Source organism: Oncorhynchus kisutch, linkage group LG15 (assembly GCF_002021735.2).
Source record: "Oncorhynchus kisutch isolate 150728-3 linkage group LG15, Okis_V2, whole genome shotgun sequence".
NCBI lineage: Eukaryota > Metazoa > Chordata > Actinopteri > Salmoniformes > Salmonidae > Oncorhynchus > Oncorhynchus kisutch.
This window is the reverse complement of record NC_034188.2, coordinates 30,214,565-30,230,061: the sequence shown is the minus strand read 5'-3', so window position 1 is coordinate 30,230,061 and position 15,497 is coordinate 30,214,565. Positions and strand designations below refer to the sequence as shown.

At 44.2% G+C, this 15,497-nt stretch overlaps 1 protein-coding gene across 7 annotated transcripts in view; it reads left to right on the top strand.

Annotated features, from left to right (window-relative positions):
* LOC109905137 (fibroblast growth factor 13) overlaps positions 1–15,497 on the top strand; it is a 181,541-nt gene that overhangs the window by 142,855 nt on the left and 23,189 nt on the right. For 6 of the 7 annotated variants that reach the window (XM_020502342.2, XM_031790072.1, XM_031790074.1 and 3 more), the window contains 2 exons: positions 5,151–5,261; positions 14,179–14,282. In XM_020502342.2, the coding sequence (XP_020357931.1) occupies positions 5,151–5,261; positions 14,179–14,282 (215 nt within the window). Of the gene's footprint in view, positions 1–712; positions 1,816–5,150; positions 5,262–14,178; positions 14,283–15,497 lie in introns of those variants that run through there. The other variant, XM_020502345.2, reaches the window with a different exon arrangement.

Sequence of the window (15,497 nt, the reverse complement as noted above, 5' to 3'; positions counted from 1 at the left end):
GGACTAGGTTGAAGATAACAATATCTATGAAGTATATATTTTTGACCCAGCCGTCAGTGTAAGGCAAAGGCCAGACTACCATGGCAACACGCTGGTCAAAAATGTGGACACGAGCTTCCTGTTGTCGCCACATGCCCATCTCCTCAACCTTCTCTAGGGACAGACAGGATGTGAAATATTGATGATGGCTCAGTTTCAACCCGAGACTCATTTACTCCATCGCCCTGTCTTGTTTTATGCCAGTGGCTGCTTTCAGAGTTTTTCTTCACATGAGTGTATAGGTGGCAGAGGTAGCCCAATCCATCTTCGACTGTGTCAGGGCTTTCCCACATTCTGAGTCATTGGTCACCGTACCTCTCACTTGAGCACCACGGTCACGTTTGTTTGGGTGTCTGCAGTGAAGCAGGTGGGAGTGGGCAACATCTCAAGGCAGTGTCGTTGTCCAAGGTACTGCAGTGGAGTTTGGGGATGCAGGTCGCCTTGCTTATCTCACACAATCATAATTAAAAGTGCTAAAATGATTGCAGGGACCATGGCTAATTGTATATTGACAATGCATGATAAGGAAAATGTGTTGTCTATTAATTAGTGTTGGCTACGGGATCTACTGCGAGTGATACGCTTTATGAGCAATTTCATCCCCAACTTTTTTGATAAATCTTTCGCATGCGTAATGGTTATGCCTAAAAGACATACTCATTTAATCGGTATTGAATAATTGAAGGGACAGAGAGAGAGGGTACCAGAATATTCTCATGCTCCCCTCCACCCCCACTCCCCCTCCCGGTTCCCCCCGCGCTAGTTCTGCGCCTGGTTAGGATGCTCCCTCGGAGCGCAGCAGTATAGCTTAGACTGTGCAATATGCACTGGGGTCTGATATTGTGTTTGTAGCGGTTTATTTCATATGTCGTCTTGTTTGAACAAGAGAGGGAAAACAAATTTAATCTCGATAATAATTAGTCTCTCTATCCTCTCCCGTCGCTCTATCTACTAAACCGGTTTAGTCCGTGCACTGTACTAGCAGCGCTTTGCCCGTGACGAGGGAGATTAACGACCTAAAAGATAAGAGGAAAACATCATCATTGGAAACGTTTTCTCTGCGTTTTCTAACAGGTGTTTTTCTGGCTGCGCATTAGCGCGGTCCACAACCACCTGCGTCTGCGCCACTCTTCATGTGCATGATCCCTGCTTTTGTGGGATGGTGCAAAACGGCTTTTAGGGAAACAGCTGCGCGTTAGTTATGATGCTGGAGAAATGCCACTATTTGTGCTGTACGAGAGTGGAACATGTGTCTCGTCATTTTTTGTTGAGGACTGTTTTTTCTTTCCGGAGATAAGATGCACCGTTACCGAGCTACGCCCAACAAAACCAACAGAAAAAATATCAACTTACAGAACATTTAATAGGCATCATTTTGAAGAAGAGTGGAGGTACTTTTTTATGCACTGACTATATTTTGAATTTATTATATTTATTTCACAATTAACGAGCAATGACTGCGCTTTGCATTTGAGGAATCTTTGGATGACCACTGCTGCTTGAAAGCTTTCCAATAAAAAATTGAAAGGGGTAGAGGAGAGCATTTTTCATAGTCTGGAAGTTTTCTCCGGAAAACCGTCAAACTGGCCATGGCTGCAGCGTTAGCCAGCTCCCTTATTCGGCAGAAAAGGCAGGCGAGGGAGCGGGAGAAATCTAATGCCTGCCGCTGCGTTAGCAGCCCGAACAAAACGAAGCCATGCGAGAAACCGAGCCGGCTGTCTATGTTCTCTCGGGTCAAACTCTTTGGCTCCAAGAAGAGGAGACGGAGGCGACCAGGTCTGTTTTGGGTATCGCTAATTCCGTTAGACCATCACAATTCATACGTTTGATTTCTGTTGCCATTTCTTCAGTTTCATCATCACTTTCCCCAACTCTGCTCTGTGCACCAAATGTCAGGGGGGCTGGACAACCAAAGTGGCTATATAGGTATAGGAACAACATCAACATTTATAAATGATTCGAATTGATACATATATATATATATATTTAAATATCCATAGAATGTTAATCAAAATCTATAAATGCAGATTTATATCAAAGGAAAGACAACTAGAAGGTCTCCCTATGGATGTGTATTTTAGTTCATGCACAAAAGTGTGACCTATGACATTTCAGACTGTTAATAACTACCTAAGTGATGTATTATATTGGTGCTTCATCCCTCAATGTCTGCTCATGTAATCCCATGTGGACCATTACAATAGAGCCAGCTAAACAGGATTAGAGCATAACACAAGCCCACTGTGGTCTTTAAATATCATTGCCATGCTTATGTCTGTTGTCTGAATCCACAATGAGCAAGCTTAAAAAACGACTCTATGCAGATATATTGCTTTGGTGTACTACCATGGGACACAGGATGTACAGCAGGCACCCAAGCATTTGAATAGTTTTGTGTAATTTCACCAAGTTTAGAAAATGATGAAGGATATGTATACCTTTCTGAAGAATATGTCAAACACACTTTGAAATTTAACACATCCTGTACACATGTATTAAACTTTATATTTGCGGATTTCAAAACCAACCGCAAAAACCTCCAGGGACATTTCCTGTACAGACAGACGGTCTGTATTTCAGAGGAGTGCTCTAACAAAAAACTGATAAGGCATCCCAACAGACTTCTCAGTCCCTGAATGGCCCGTGCAGTATAGTCTGCCAAGGTGCGATTCATGTAGTTAGTGAAGGCTTAGCCTCCACTGCAGCTTACAGGGCCCAGACAGAACCTCATCCACAACCAGAACCAGACATCCACAACCAGAACCAAACATCCACAACCAGAGTATACAGTGAAACAGACCAGCTTGCTTTTGACCGTTAGCTATGCTACATACCAGCACTACCTTACGGCTGGTTCTCTGTGATGTTTACAAAGCTACATGAGCCGTGGCCCTTGGTTAATGAGCACCGCTGAGGTTTGCTGAGCGTGACTCAGCCCTGTGCTTTCAGACCGAAATGAGCTCCAGTTAATTCCTCTCCCATCAAGTTCACAGTCTGGTTCAGGCTGTTTTGTAAGTGCATTATGCAGGTGGGGGTGGAGTGGAGGAGATTGGGGGTGTGTTGCTCGGGGGGCTGGGGCTAAGCTACCCTGCAGTGTTCCCTCAGAACTGGACCCATACCATGATACCAGTCAGTACCCTCTTTCATCCCACCTCATCCCCCTCTTCCACCTCCCTGAGGCAGGACTGTGGAGTCGGGGGGGGGGGGGGGGGATAGGGAGTGTGTGGTTTACGTAACACATATGTGGAGCCTCGGCAGAAGCAAGATACTTTTCTGCTGCGGCTATGCGAGTGTGTTTGTGTATGGATGTGTTTGGGTGTGTCAGTGAGTTTGTGAGTAGAGATCCCCGAGTCTCCTGGTAGAAAAAGCCGCCCACTGATTTCACCTTATGACGCCATTCTCTGTCTCCGATACATTGTTTCCTTGTGATGTAACACCTTGTGAATGTGTGTTTTGAAGGTAGCACGGGAATTTACAAATCAAGAAGTCTCCAATGCAATTTCCTCCTCCAATCCACATATTTTCATTCAATGCATTTTAAGCAACTTTGAAGAAATGCTCTTTATGGCTTGTTACAGGAACCCAGATGGCTACCCAGCATCACACCCAGTTTACTTATGATTAGTGGACTGGCATTTTGGCGAAAATCTCTGCCTTTGAAAAGACGTCAGCCTCCTGATGTATCAGTCTTAAAAGGTTCCTATAGTAGGGAGCCGCTGGTGCAAAAAAAATAGCCAAAGCATGAGTACTGGCCAGGCGGTAACCTTTGTGAGGGTAGTAATGGCAGTATTGAAAGGTAAAGCAGATGAAAGAGAGGATGAAAGGTGTGGTAAATGACGATAAAGGACAGTCCTCTAGGACAGTCCTCTAGGGAAGGGAGCATGTGGAAGGGATAGCTCTTAGCGGAACATGACACACCAAAATGTCAAGCTTGTGTCATCATAGGCACTTCCAGGTTTTATTTTTTTATATAAGATATAGGCCACCGCCTTCCCAACTAAAATCTCTTTAGATGGAGTTTGAACTACTGACTTTGTTAATTCATTGGCTAGCAGAATTTGTACTTTGTAATGTAGTTGTCCCAGAACATTTCTTTGGATGGCATAGATGGATGGAATTTTCCCCCCACAATACATGGCCATCCATTACACCATAGAAGGAAGTTGTATACCCCATATTTAAAACACAGCATTTTCACTAGGGAACAAACAAACATAATATGGACAGTTAGCATTTAAAAAAATCAATCAGTGCTTATCCTGGATAAATATTGACTCTTACTGTCAAGCACCTGCTCTCCATGTAATCCTCTCAGGTGCGGCCACAGGCCCCTTTGGAATAAACCCAGACTTCCTTTCTAGTCTCCCTAGTCCTTCCCTGTTCCTGTGTGTGGTAGAGATAGGAACTGTTTGCTCATATGCCGGTATCCATGGCTTGATCTTCTAGACGTAGGCAGAGATGTGTTTGCGCTGGTCCCTTGAGCCTTTGGAGAGCTGAGAATGTGGCTACGCTGGGCCTATTGGGAGCAGGACTGGGGGGACTGGTTAGTTACTTAAGCAATAAGGCCCGAGGGGGTGTGGTATATGGCCAATATACCACGCCTAAGGGCTATTCTTATGTACGACGCAAAGCAGAGTGCCTGGCTATAGCCCTTAGCCGTGGTATATTGGCCATATTCCACAAACCCCTGAGGTGCCTTATTGCTATTATATACTGGTTACCAACATAATAAGAGCAGTAAAAATAAATGTTTTGTCATACCCGTGCTATACGGTCTGACATACCTCAGCAGTTTATAATGTAGTTTATAACCTAGCGTGCCAGGTTTATAGGATTACAGAATATCTTGTTATAAGATACATGGCTGGTGGATGGGTGAACAAGGTTCCTGTGTGGGCACAACTCTCATCACACCCTACCCCAGTCCGTTTTGGAGAGGGTGCACAAAACTGAACTGAAACCAGCATCTTGATTATACAACAACATCAGCATCTTGATGCAACTTCATCTTTCTCTAGGAATGAGACAAGCCTTGATGCAGGATCAGAGCCTGTCTCCAATCTCACACTCCCCCTCTTCTCCCTCCTCCCTCTCTCCCCTATTCTCCTCAGAACCCCAGTTGAAGGGGATTGTGACGAAGCTGTACAGTCGACAGGGCTTCCACCTGCAGCTGCAAGCCGATGGCACCATCGACGGGACAAAGGAGGAGGACAATGGCTACAGTAAGTCTCCTCTGCTCGGCTGGCACCAGGGACATATTCATTAAGGCAGTGGTTCCCAAACGGGGCTTAAAATGAATCATTATAATAAATCAAATAGAATGGTTTTATATAAATAATTCTAGCAACAACAGATGAAACGACTTTGGCCGAGGGGTCGGTGGAACAAGTTAAGAAGGTACAATACAATACTATTAATCTACAATATAGGCTTCCCTTAGATGTACAGCAGGGTCTGGGAGGCACACAGGGATCCACAGTACTTCATCAATGATCCATTTTTTAACTCAGTACTTCTTGTATCCCCCCCAAAATGGGTTCGAACATAAATGCACTGTAATCTAAGCTTTCAAACTGAAAAACGGCCCCATTGGAAAATGTGTAGAATTGCAGGAAATGATCTTGAAACCTGCACATTTTCTCTCCAATATGAAGAGGGAGGGCTTTAAAATGTTATTTCCCAGGGCCTGAGACTTGGCAAGTCTTGCCATGTGCTGCAGCAGTCATAATTAAACTCCTTGTATGCTATTTTTATAGCACTCTAAAGTCAGAATTGTGTACTGATTTTGAGGGGGTCCCTGATGAATTTGCAATCACAAAAGTGGTCTCCGGCACCAAAAAGTTTGGGAACCCTTGCTTTTTGCAACGGAAGACAAAAACAAGCATTTCTTTATTGGACAAGTTCCTTTTTAAGACAGTTTTCTTCCGTGGGTGTCTAATGAATACTACGTTGTCCATCAACCTAACCCATCTACTCCATCTGCTGATTCCAGACCATCATATTTCCCATGTAAATAAACCCGGTCATCAGTTAACTGTGCGTCAACACAGTAAACAGTCTGTTGGCACAGTAATGAACACCAAATGAACACTTCTTGGCTGATTCCGTTTCAAAGAGGAAGCACAGCTTTGATCTGTACATTCTGCATACTGTTCTAAGTTGTGGCTGAATTTCTTTCTCGCTCGGATCACATTTGAGATCTCTCCACTGCTACACATTTACTGCGTATCTCATACAGATCGACTTACACTGACTATACAAAACATTAAGAACACCTGCTCTTTCCATGTCATAGACCGACCAGGTGAAAACTATGATCCCTTATTGATGTCACGTGTTAAATCCACTTCACTCAGTGTAGATGAAGAGCAGGAGACAGGTTAAAGAAGGATTTTTGTGTATGTGTGCGGGGTAAATGGGCAAGACAAAAGATGTATGTGCCTTTGAACGGGATATGGTAGTAGGTGCCAGACTCACCGGTTTGTGTCAAGAACTGCAACATAGCTGGGTTTTTCACGCTCAACAGTTTCCTGTGTGTATCAAGAATGGTCCTGGTCCACCACCCAAAGGACATCCAGCCAACTTGACACAACTGTGGGAAGTATTGGAGTCAACATGGGCCAGCATCCCTGTGGAACGCATTCAACACCAAGTAGAGTCCATGCCCTGACGAATTGAGGCTGTTCTGAAGGCAAAAAGGGGGGGGGGGGGTTCCTAATGTTTTGTAAACTTAGTGTATTTGGTTCAGTCTATTTGTATCCCTCATCAGAATGAAAATCCCATATTATCCAAAGCCTTTGAGATGTGTAAAACAAACACTAGAATAGAAAGTGTCTTACAGCAGTGATATGGAGCATTATATTGTGTTTAGGGAGATCAGTCCAGTGGCTGATTGGCTTTTTTCATCTGTTACAGACCTTACAGATCATTCAGTACCAGTACTCCCACTGCTCAGGGTGCTAAGTTCTACAATGGGCCGATTAAAGTAGAGATAGGTAGCAAAACGAGAGCATACATCCACCAGGCACAAACACAATACAACACATGTGGATAGATAGATATTAGTTAGATGTACAGACTGATGGAGAGTCCCAGGGTTTTCTGTGCAGCCTGTTAAGAGATGCTCTCATCCTGATCACCGCATAGTAACTATTGACGGACAGCTGCTTCTTGCTTTGTAATTGCTGGCAAGGGTATTGGATGTCATATACTGCTGTGACGTTATGACGCTCGTCAGTAAAAACATTGCATTAAGAGGTAATTGACTGATGTCGTTATAGGAACACTGTAGTATTCTGATAATACCTATACTAGAGTTGCCTTGGCAGAGTGATATGTAGACTATTAACAGCCCCAGAGCGCCATTCCCTATGCGTTGGCGCGACTCGGAATTGCCCGCCCTGTGCCTCATGGTGCCGCGTGGTTCGTCGTCAGGGCACTAATGTAATACCTGCGGCTGCCCGGATCACCATCACCCTGAAACTAATCGAATGTGGCATTCTGTGAGAGTGTAAATTAGCCCCGACTGTATTCAATTAGTCACTTAAGCCAGATGACACTTCTATCACACAAATGAACACCCGTTCTGTGCAGTCTGCGTGTCAGTCGGAGCAATAACAGACTCGGTAATCGTCTGGTTTTATTATGTTGCCGTCGCGGGGAGGAGAGGGGGAGGGATTAGGGAGGAGGGAGATATGAATAACATAGAATGGAGGGAGCCTACTTAGAGAAGAGAGAATGAACACAACACACACCAACCACTCCCCACTCCCACGTCTCCTAGAGCTAGTTAGATAGAGCTGTTAACAGTTACAGTCCTATTGAGATACGTTATGTAACACTTGGAAGAGAAAAATGATAGAGCTGGCTGAATAAGAACGGGAGAAAAGTGAAGCCGTTTGCACCGGTCCAAAAATAGCGTTGTTAGGCGCTGGGTGCTCTTGTCTCCATGGTGACGGGAGCGCAGTCCTCTCTGAGCTATGGTGTCTTGTGATGGTGGGAGAGGAGCTACTCAAATGCTAGTGCGCACACACACACACACAAGCATTCTAACATTGCTGAGGTAGCACTCATGAATATACAGCAGTGTTCGTTGATGTTCTTTTAAACTTTTGTTTACCAAATCCGGAGCAGCCCAACTTTTGCTCTAGCTGGGCAGGTCATTTTTTGGGCATGGAATTATTTGAGATATCTGGAGGATATTTTTTACTTTTGAAGTATTATTTTAAAATCAGACAGACTTCATTAGATAGGCAACATTCTGAAACATTATGCAAAATATCGTCCAGCGCATACCAAATAGTTTCCAAAGAAGGAGCACCGATTCAAGACATTCTCAAAGGCGATTCATCCACCTCCTTCTTGCTGTCATAATGCTGCTTAAGTCCGGTTATACCCTTAAACTAAGATTCACACACATTGATCTAATTGGCTAATCAAGGCGTGGGGTTGGGAAGCCTTTGTCACCGGGTACATTTGAATCTGTGTTAGTTTGTCCCTCCTCTCTCTGTATGTTGAGCAGTAATATTTATGCTGATGATCTGAGCTCTGCTTTGTTCCTTCATAATCATCTCCTATATGAATGGTTCTCAGACTACAGTACAGAGGGTTTGAAGTGGAACAATACCATAATATGTAGTCACGTGTAGAACCTAGTTAGTCTCTTACCAGGACTGGGCATGTGTTTTACTGTTATGTTCGTGTTGAACCTCAGGTGTTCTGTGAGATACAAGTAATTGAGTTTCCCCTCTCGAAAATCCCAGGCGGCCGATTGGCTGGTAATCCCCCTGAAATGAAGTTTACCGCAGCTGTGTCTGTGTGTGGGTCTCAGCACGCAGCCAACAGACAAAGAGAGGGAAAAGGGGAGAGAGAAAAATATTAAGCAGATAGGTCCATGTAGTCAGATGAGCTGCAGCAGAAATAGATGGAGAGAGAGAGAGATGGGAAGGGGTAGAGCGAGCATTATTAAGTGGAGAGAACTCGTCGTCCTGCAGGGGAATGAGCTGTAGCAGGAATGTGGTCGCCTATACCATGAATGTAATGGAATCCTGTCTATTTCCATACTGATACTTTCAACAACAAAAAGACTTTAGCTACATCAACAACAGCAAAAAACATACAGACATGACCCACAAAGTACTTCCACCTACATGAAACCCAGTTATCCACATAGATCCTCTGAAAATAGCAAGACACCTGCTTGTTGAACACCTCATTCCAAAATCATGGGCATTAATATGGAGTTGAACCCCCCTTTGCTGCTATAACAACCCCCACTCTTCTGGGAAGGCTTTCCACTAGATGCTGGAATATTGCTGCTGAGACTTACTTCTATTCAGCAACAAGACCATTAGTGAGGTCGGGCACTGATGTTGGGCGATTAGGCCTGGCTCGCAGTCGGCTTTCCAATTCATTCAAGGTGTTCGATGGGGTTGAGGTCAGGGCTCTGTGCAGGCCAGTCAATTTCTATCAAACCGATCTCGACAAACCATTCCTGTATGGACCTCGCTTTCTGCAAGGGGGCATTGTCATACTGAAACAGGAAAGGGCCTTCCCCAAACTGTTGCTAGAGTTGGAAAGAGGGAATCATCTAGAATGTCATTGTATGCTGTAGTGTTAAGATTTCCCTTCACTGGAACTAAGGGGCTTAGTCCGAACCATGAAAAACAGCCCCAGACCATTATTCCTCCTCCACCAAACGTTACAGTTGGCACTATGGTAGTGTTCTGCTGGCACCCAACAAACTCAGATATGTCGGATACCGAGATATACCTGGATATACAGCCCAAAACCACTCCCTTTTCCCGGGATAAATAACTGTGAGAAACCAGTAAATTAAAATAAATGATTTCTATGAACTGGAACAGAAATGGAACTGTTAAATGATATGGGATGTCTAAATGTGGCGTCTCTACGGCCTCTGCATGATGAATCATCAACCCTCAGGGTGGGGGCAGACAGCCCATCTCAGTATGGAGTGCAGTTCACAATGCATGGAGACCTACAGTATCATCTCATCACGGTAACTTTGTTTCTTGTGACAGGTAGGCCTGCATTTGCTGCAGCATAGGCAGTGCTACAGTAATATACAGTTTGAATGTGTGTCTAATTTACCCATCTCCACCTGACTTTCGGGGTCACCTTATTTCTTAATTGTAAAGATATCTATATTTTTTGATTACAGCTGCAGTGTTTTAAAACAGCCTGCCACTCGAATATCGTTGCTTTAAATCAGTGCACATGGGAGAGCACTCTCTCGCAGTCTTTCTCTCTCTCCATCAACTCCATTCAAATTGAATTCAAAACAGATAATCCTGTTCTAGATTGATAGATTGCCTTATATATAGATGTCCTACCTCTTTCAGGTAATAAATTCAATGCAGTATTAGCCTTATATTTAGCTAATTAATGATGAGTTATGCATAATAAGCTTTAACTTATAGACTCTGTCTCTTATGCAGTACGCAAGCAACTGTGCTCCACTGGCCTCTCTCCTTAAAAAAACGCTCCTTAGCTCTTGGAAACCCATGCAAGAATATAAATATATATTTTTTTAAATAATTTATTCTACCAATAGACTATTCGAAGAGGGACGCAAGCTCTTGTTTGCGAAATGTTAAATACAGCAGGCCAATACAACTCATGGGTAGTTTGAAAGAAGAGTGAATGCGTGATGGCGGTAGGCTAAATCAGTTATTTATTCTGGCCCATAACCATTCAATCTTCGTGAAGAGAAGTGAAAGCCTTCTGCATCTAAGTCTAGTCCCATATCATTCAAGGAAGTCATTGTATTGAGGAAGATATGGACAATGACACTTATTTCGTTTAACTGTTGAAAGTGAGAAGGAATGAAGCAACAATAGAGAGAGAAGGAAGTAGGCTAATAACATTAGGGGGAAATATTATGAAATGTATATATGTGTCAGTCGACACATATAATTATACAAATAAGCCCTATTATATGTCCAAAGTAAAATCAAATTCGCTAGTCTGTACTTGTAACTTTGTAGGCCGCATGTGCTGCACCTGAGTCACATATTCTCTCCCTGCTTTATCATGGTAAGAACAATGTTCATAATTAGAGTCCGTGTAATGCAGCATAATACAATACAGTATTGTAAAACAGTTCGCATAAAATATTAGCCTACTGGAGCTAGTTTCATTTATTTACCCAAGAGAGCATATAGCTAGCTATATCTATGGGATTTTATTTTTCTGTAATCTGCATTAGCCTATATCATGTATGTATTGGATAACGGCACAATCATTTGTTTTTTTTGTCTTTAAGGCTCATTAAATGTCTTGAAGGCTCATAAACTTTTGTTATTGACCAAATACTTATTTTCCACCAAAATATGCAAATAAATTCATAAAAAATCCTACAATGTGATTTTCTGGATTTTTTTTACTCATTTTGTCTGTCATAGTTGAAGTGTACTACCTATGATGAAAATCACAGGCCTCTCTCATCATTTTAAGTGGGAGAACTTGCACAATTGGAGGCTGACTAAATACTTTTTTGCCCCACTGTATATAGTGTAGCTAGCTGATCCCAGATCAGTTATCTCTGTTTACAAGGCAGCAGATGTTGCTCAGGGTGGAAGGCTCCAGTGGGACTGGGATCAGCCAAGATCTGCAGGGGAAGAGAGGATGGAGGAGAAGAGAGATGGAAGGAGAAGACGAGAGATGGAGAGCAGAGGGTGAATTTACGGAATCATTCTGCAGTACTACCTCTACAGTGGGTTGGAGTAGCTTTTTACTTGATGAAATCCCTACTCCTCTTCTATTGTTCACCATGGAAGACTGGGGAAACACAGAAGCTGTCTTAGTGTTAAAGTCAGGGGAGAGAGTCCATCACAGCTGGACTGCTTACATGGGCTTCCTCTCTGGAGGGAGGAAGTAGTTATTTAGAGAGGATCTGTGGTGAGACCCCTGTGTGGTTGTTCCTAGCACCTAAGTCCTTGAACCTGTCAGTAAACTAAGAGTGAAAGGGAGAAGCAGAGGACCAGTGCTGATGACAAACACATATCAATGCTGATGTTGAAAAGAGAGAACTTTGTCTCTTCACCTTAAATATCCTCTCCCATTGTTCTTATGTCGCTGGCATCCTATCTGCTCCATATAGACAGGTGTGTGTGTGTGTGTGTGTGTGTGTGTGTGTGTGTGTGTGTGTGTGTGTGTGTGTGTGTGTGTCCTTATATTTCTGTGTGATTATGTAAATCCCCACACACAGAGATGTGCCTGTCTTTATTCCATAGCCCAGAGTGACCCTGTCCTCTGTTACCAGAGGGCATGCATGTGGCAGCACTGTGTGCAATTAGTGCCAGCCAGGATAGAAGAGGAGGGGGCAGGACACAGCAGCAAAGCCACTGTTTGGCTCTGATGTTAGGGTAACTCTAAGAATGCAGTTACAAATCATAACGGCAGTAGTTACAATAACATCTTTACAGTTACAATAGGACATAACAGCAGTAGTTACAATAACATCTTTACAGTTACAATAGGACATAACGGCAGTAGCTACAATAACATCTTTACAGTCACAATAGGACATAACGGCAGTAGTTACAATAACATCTTTACAGTTACAATAGGACATAACGGCAGTAGCTACAATAACATCTTTACAGTTACAATAGGACATAATGGCAGTAGCTACAATAACATCTTTACAGTTACAATAGGACATAATGGCAGTAGCTACAATAACATCTTTACAGTTACAATAGGACATAACGGCAGTAGCTACAATAACATCTTTAGAGTTACAATAGGACATAACGGCAGTAGTTACAATAACATCTTTACAGTTACAATAGGACATAATGGCAGTAGCTACAATAACATCTTTAGAGTTACAATAGGACATAACGGCAGTAGCTACAATAACATCTTTACAGTTACAATAGGACATAACGGCAGTAGCTACAATAACATCTTTACAGTTACAATAGGACATAACGGCAGTAGTTACAATAACATCTTTAGAGTTACAATAGGACATAACGGCAGTAGTTACAATAACAGCTTTACAGTTACAATAGGACATAACAGCAGTAGCTACAATAACAGCTTAACTTTGAGAGAAAGAGCACAAATCACTGTCTCTGTTTGCCTTTTTCTCAGTGAGTGTGAGCGATGATTATTTATTCATTTTTAGCATTATTTAACCTCTTTAAGGCTACATCATTTGCCTCTCTCGACCGCTGCTCACACTATGAAAACCCCCTCTCTGTTCCGGAGTTCAGGAGCAGACCTCTGTGGTGGCGGGCTGCCTCTCTCTCCCTTAGCGTATGAATGCAGGGGAGATTGTGGCCAGGGGAGATTGTCAGCTTTTGGGCTAGCACAGTGACAGTAGGACAAAGGTGTGAGCGGTTTGGCATATGAGGGTAGAGCCGGGTGGAAAGAGGTCTCTGTTCAGCCTGCTAAGCTAAGCTGTCCTGTAGCTAACTCCGTAGAGGAGACTGGGGTAGAGTGAAAAGATGTGGTTGGCAGGAATAGAGCGGGCAGAAGTCTTAGCTTAATGTATCATTCTCTACTTAGATTAGCTCTGCTCCTGGGGGCCTCCCGAGTGGCGCATCGGTCTAATGCACTGCACCGCAATGCTAGCTGCATTACTACAGATCCTGGTTCGGCTGTTTTACAGCCGGCCACGGACGGTAGACCCATGGGCGACGCACAATTGGCCCAGCATCATCCGGGTTAAGGGAGGGCTTGGTCGGCTGGGATGTCCTCGTCCCATCGCGCTCTAGTGACTCCTGTGGTGGGCCGGGCACAGTGCACGCTGACACGATCGCCAGGTGTACAGTGTTTCCTCCGACAGAGTGGTGTGGCTGGCTCCCGGGCTAAGTGGACATTGTGTCAAGAAGCAGTGAGGCTTGGCGTGGTTGTGTTTCGGAGGATGTACGGCTCTCGACCTTCGCCTCTCCCGAGTCAGTACGGGAGTTGCTACCTGCTGGTGTTTAGTCACCCTAGATGCCCCCTCAAGCAGGAAAACTCAGACCGAGGCATGGCTTCACTAAATTCTATTTACTGGTGGATAAACAGTGTGCTTACTCTCTTCTTCACAAGATATTAGACGTGTTTTTCCCTTCCATTTGTTGACAGGATTGTGAGTAACTTTCTCTTTCTCCTCCCCAGCCATATTCAACCTCATTCCAGTGGGGCTTCGAGTGGTGGCCATCCAGGGAGTTCAGACCAAGCTCTACCTGGCCATGAACAGCGAGGGCTTCCTGTACACATCAGTAAGTCTCCCCAACCTTCTTCTGTGTGTGTGTTCTCAATGTGTGTGTTCACACACAGGGCTAACCTCTCCTGCTCTCCCTGGTAGAACACAGTGGCTCCATATAGCCAGCTTGCAGCAGATGTCTCACATCTTTCCTAACCTCACAATCATTAAGAGCTACCTACAAGAAATATTGCTTCCTTCCATCCTCCCTGCTACTTTCTGGCACAGCCACATACCCATTAGCGGTGCAAAGTCAATGCTACATCATGATCACAGTGCATGTGGAATACTGAGCTCTCACCATAATGACATGTTTCCTAACAGGTGTCCCCAGTTGTTTACCATCTGTGCCCAGCCCTGCCTCTCTCACCAGGTGGCTAGAGTGGGTGTGTTAGCATGGGGCCTGGCTGGCAGCATGATTTGTGGTGGCGGGGGTGATGAGTGTGTATGCCTGCTAATGTGTGCGTGAGTATGTGAGTGTGTGTGCGCACTGGTATTGATGAGGGTGGTGGTGGAGAAGAGTGTGTTTGTTTCTTTGTTTATGTGTGTGTGTTGGGGTGGTTCGGCCCTGTGCCCTTGTCCCTGCCCCCACACCCCTCCCTGTGCCCTTGTCCCTGCCCCCACACCCCATGCCTGCGTCTGACCTTCTGGGCTGTACGGAGCTGAAATGCCGCTGCTCTGGCAGCAGTCCGCATTACTATGGTGACATGAACAGCTGGAAGAAACAGATGCAGTATGTGGGCTGCATGGAGCCATGAAACACTAGAGAGAGAGAGAGAGATCTATAATAAGTATAATTCAAACATCCTTGTCTCTACTCTCTTCCATTCTATTTAGGTATAATACCTGCCAAACTGTTTCTTCACTTTCTAGTTGACTATATCTACCTATCTAACCTAATTATATCAGGCATATCTGATATAATTCAGTGCCATTAAAAAGCTGAAGGATTTATAAACAGGAGGCCATTGAAATATATGGCTCTGGCAGCAAGGCTCCACATCTTTGATTAAATGTGCAAAGTTATGAATAATTCAGTTCCCATGCAGCCCAAAAAATATCCCTTTCCCTCTGCCTCCTCACAAAATGTCACCATCACCATCGTAGCACAGGGTGGCGGACTGGCCGTGACTGGGGAGAATGACAAGGATGCCCATGAACCCTGAGAGGAGGGGAGCGTGCACGAGCAGTCACGAACACACGCAGACACATGCGCGCAAACACACACACA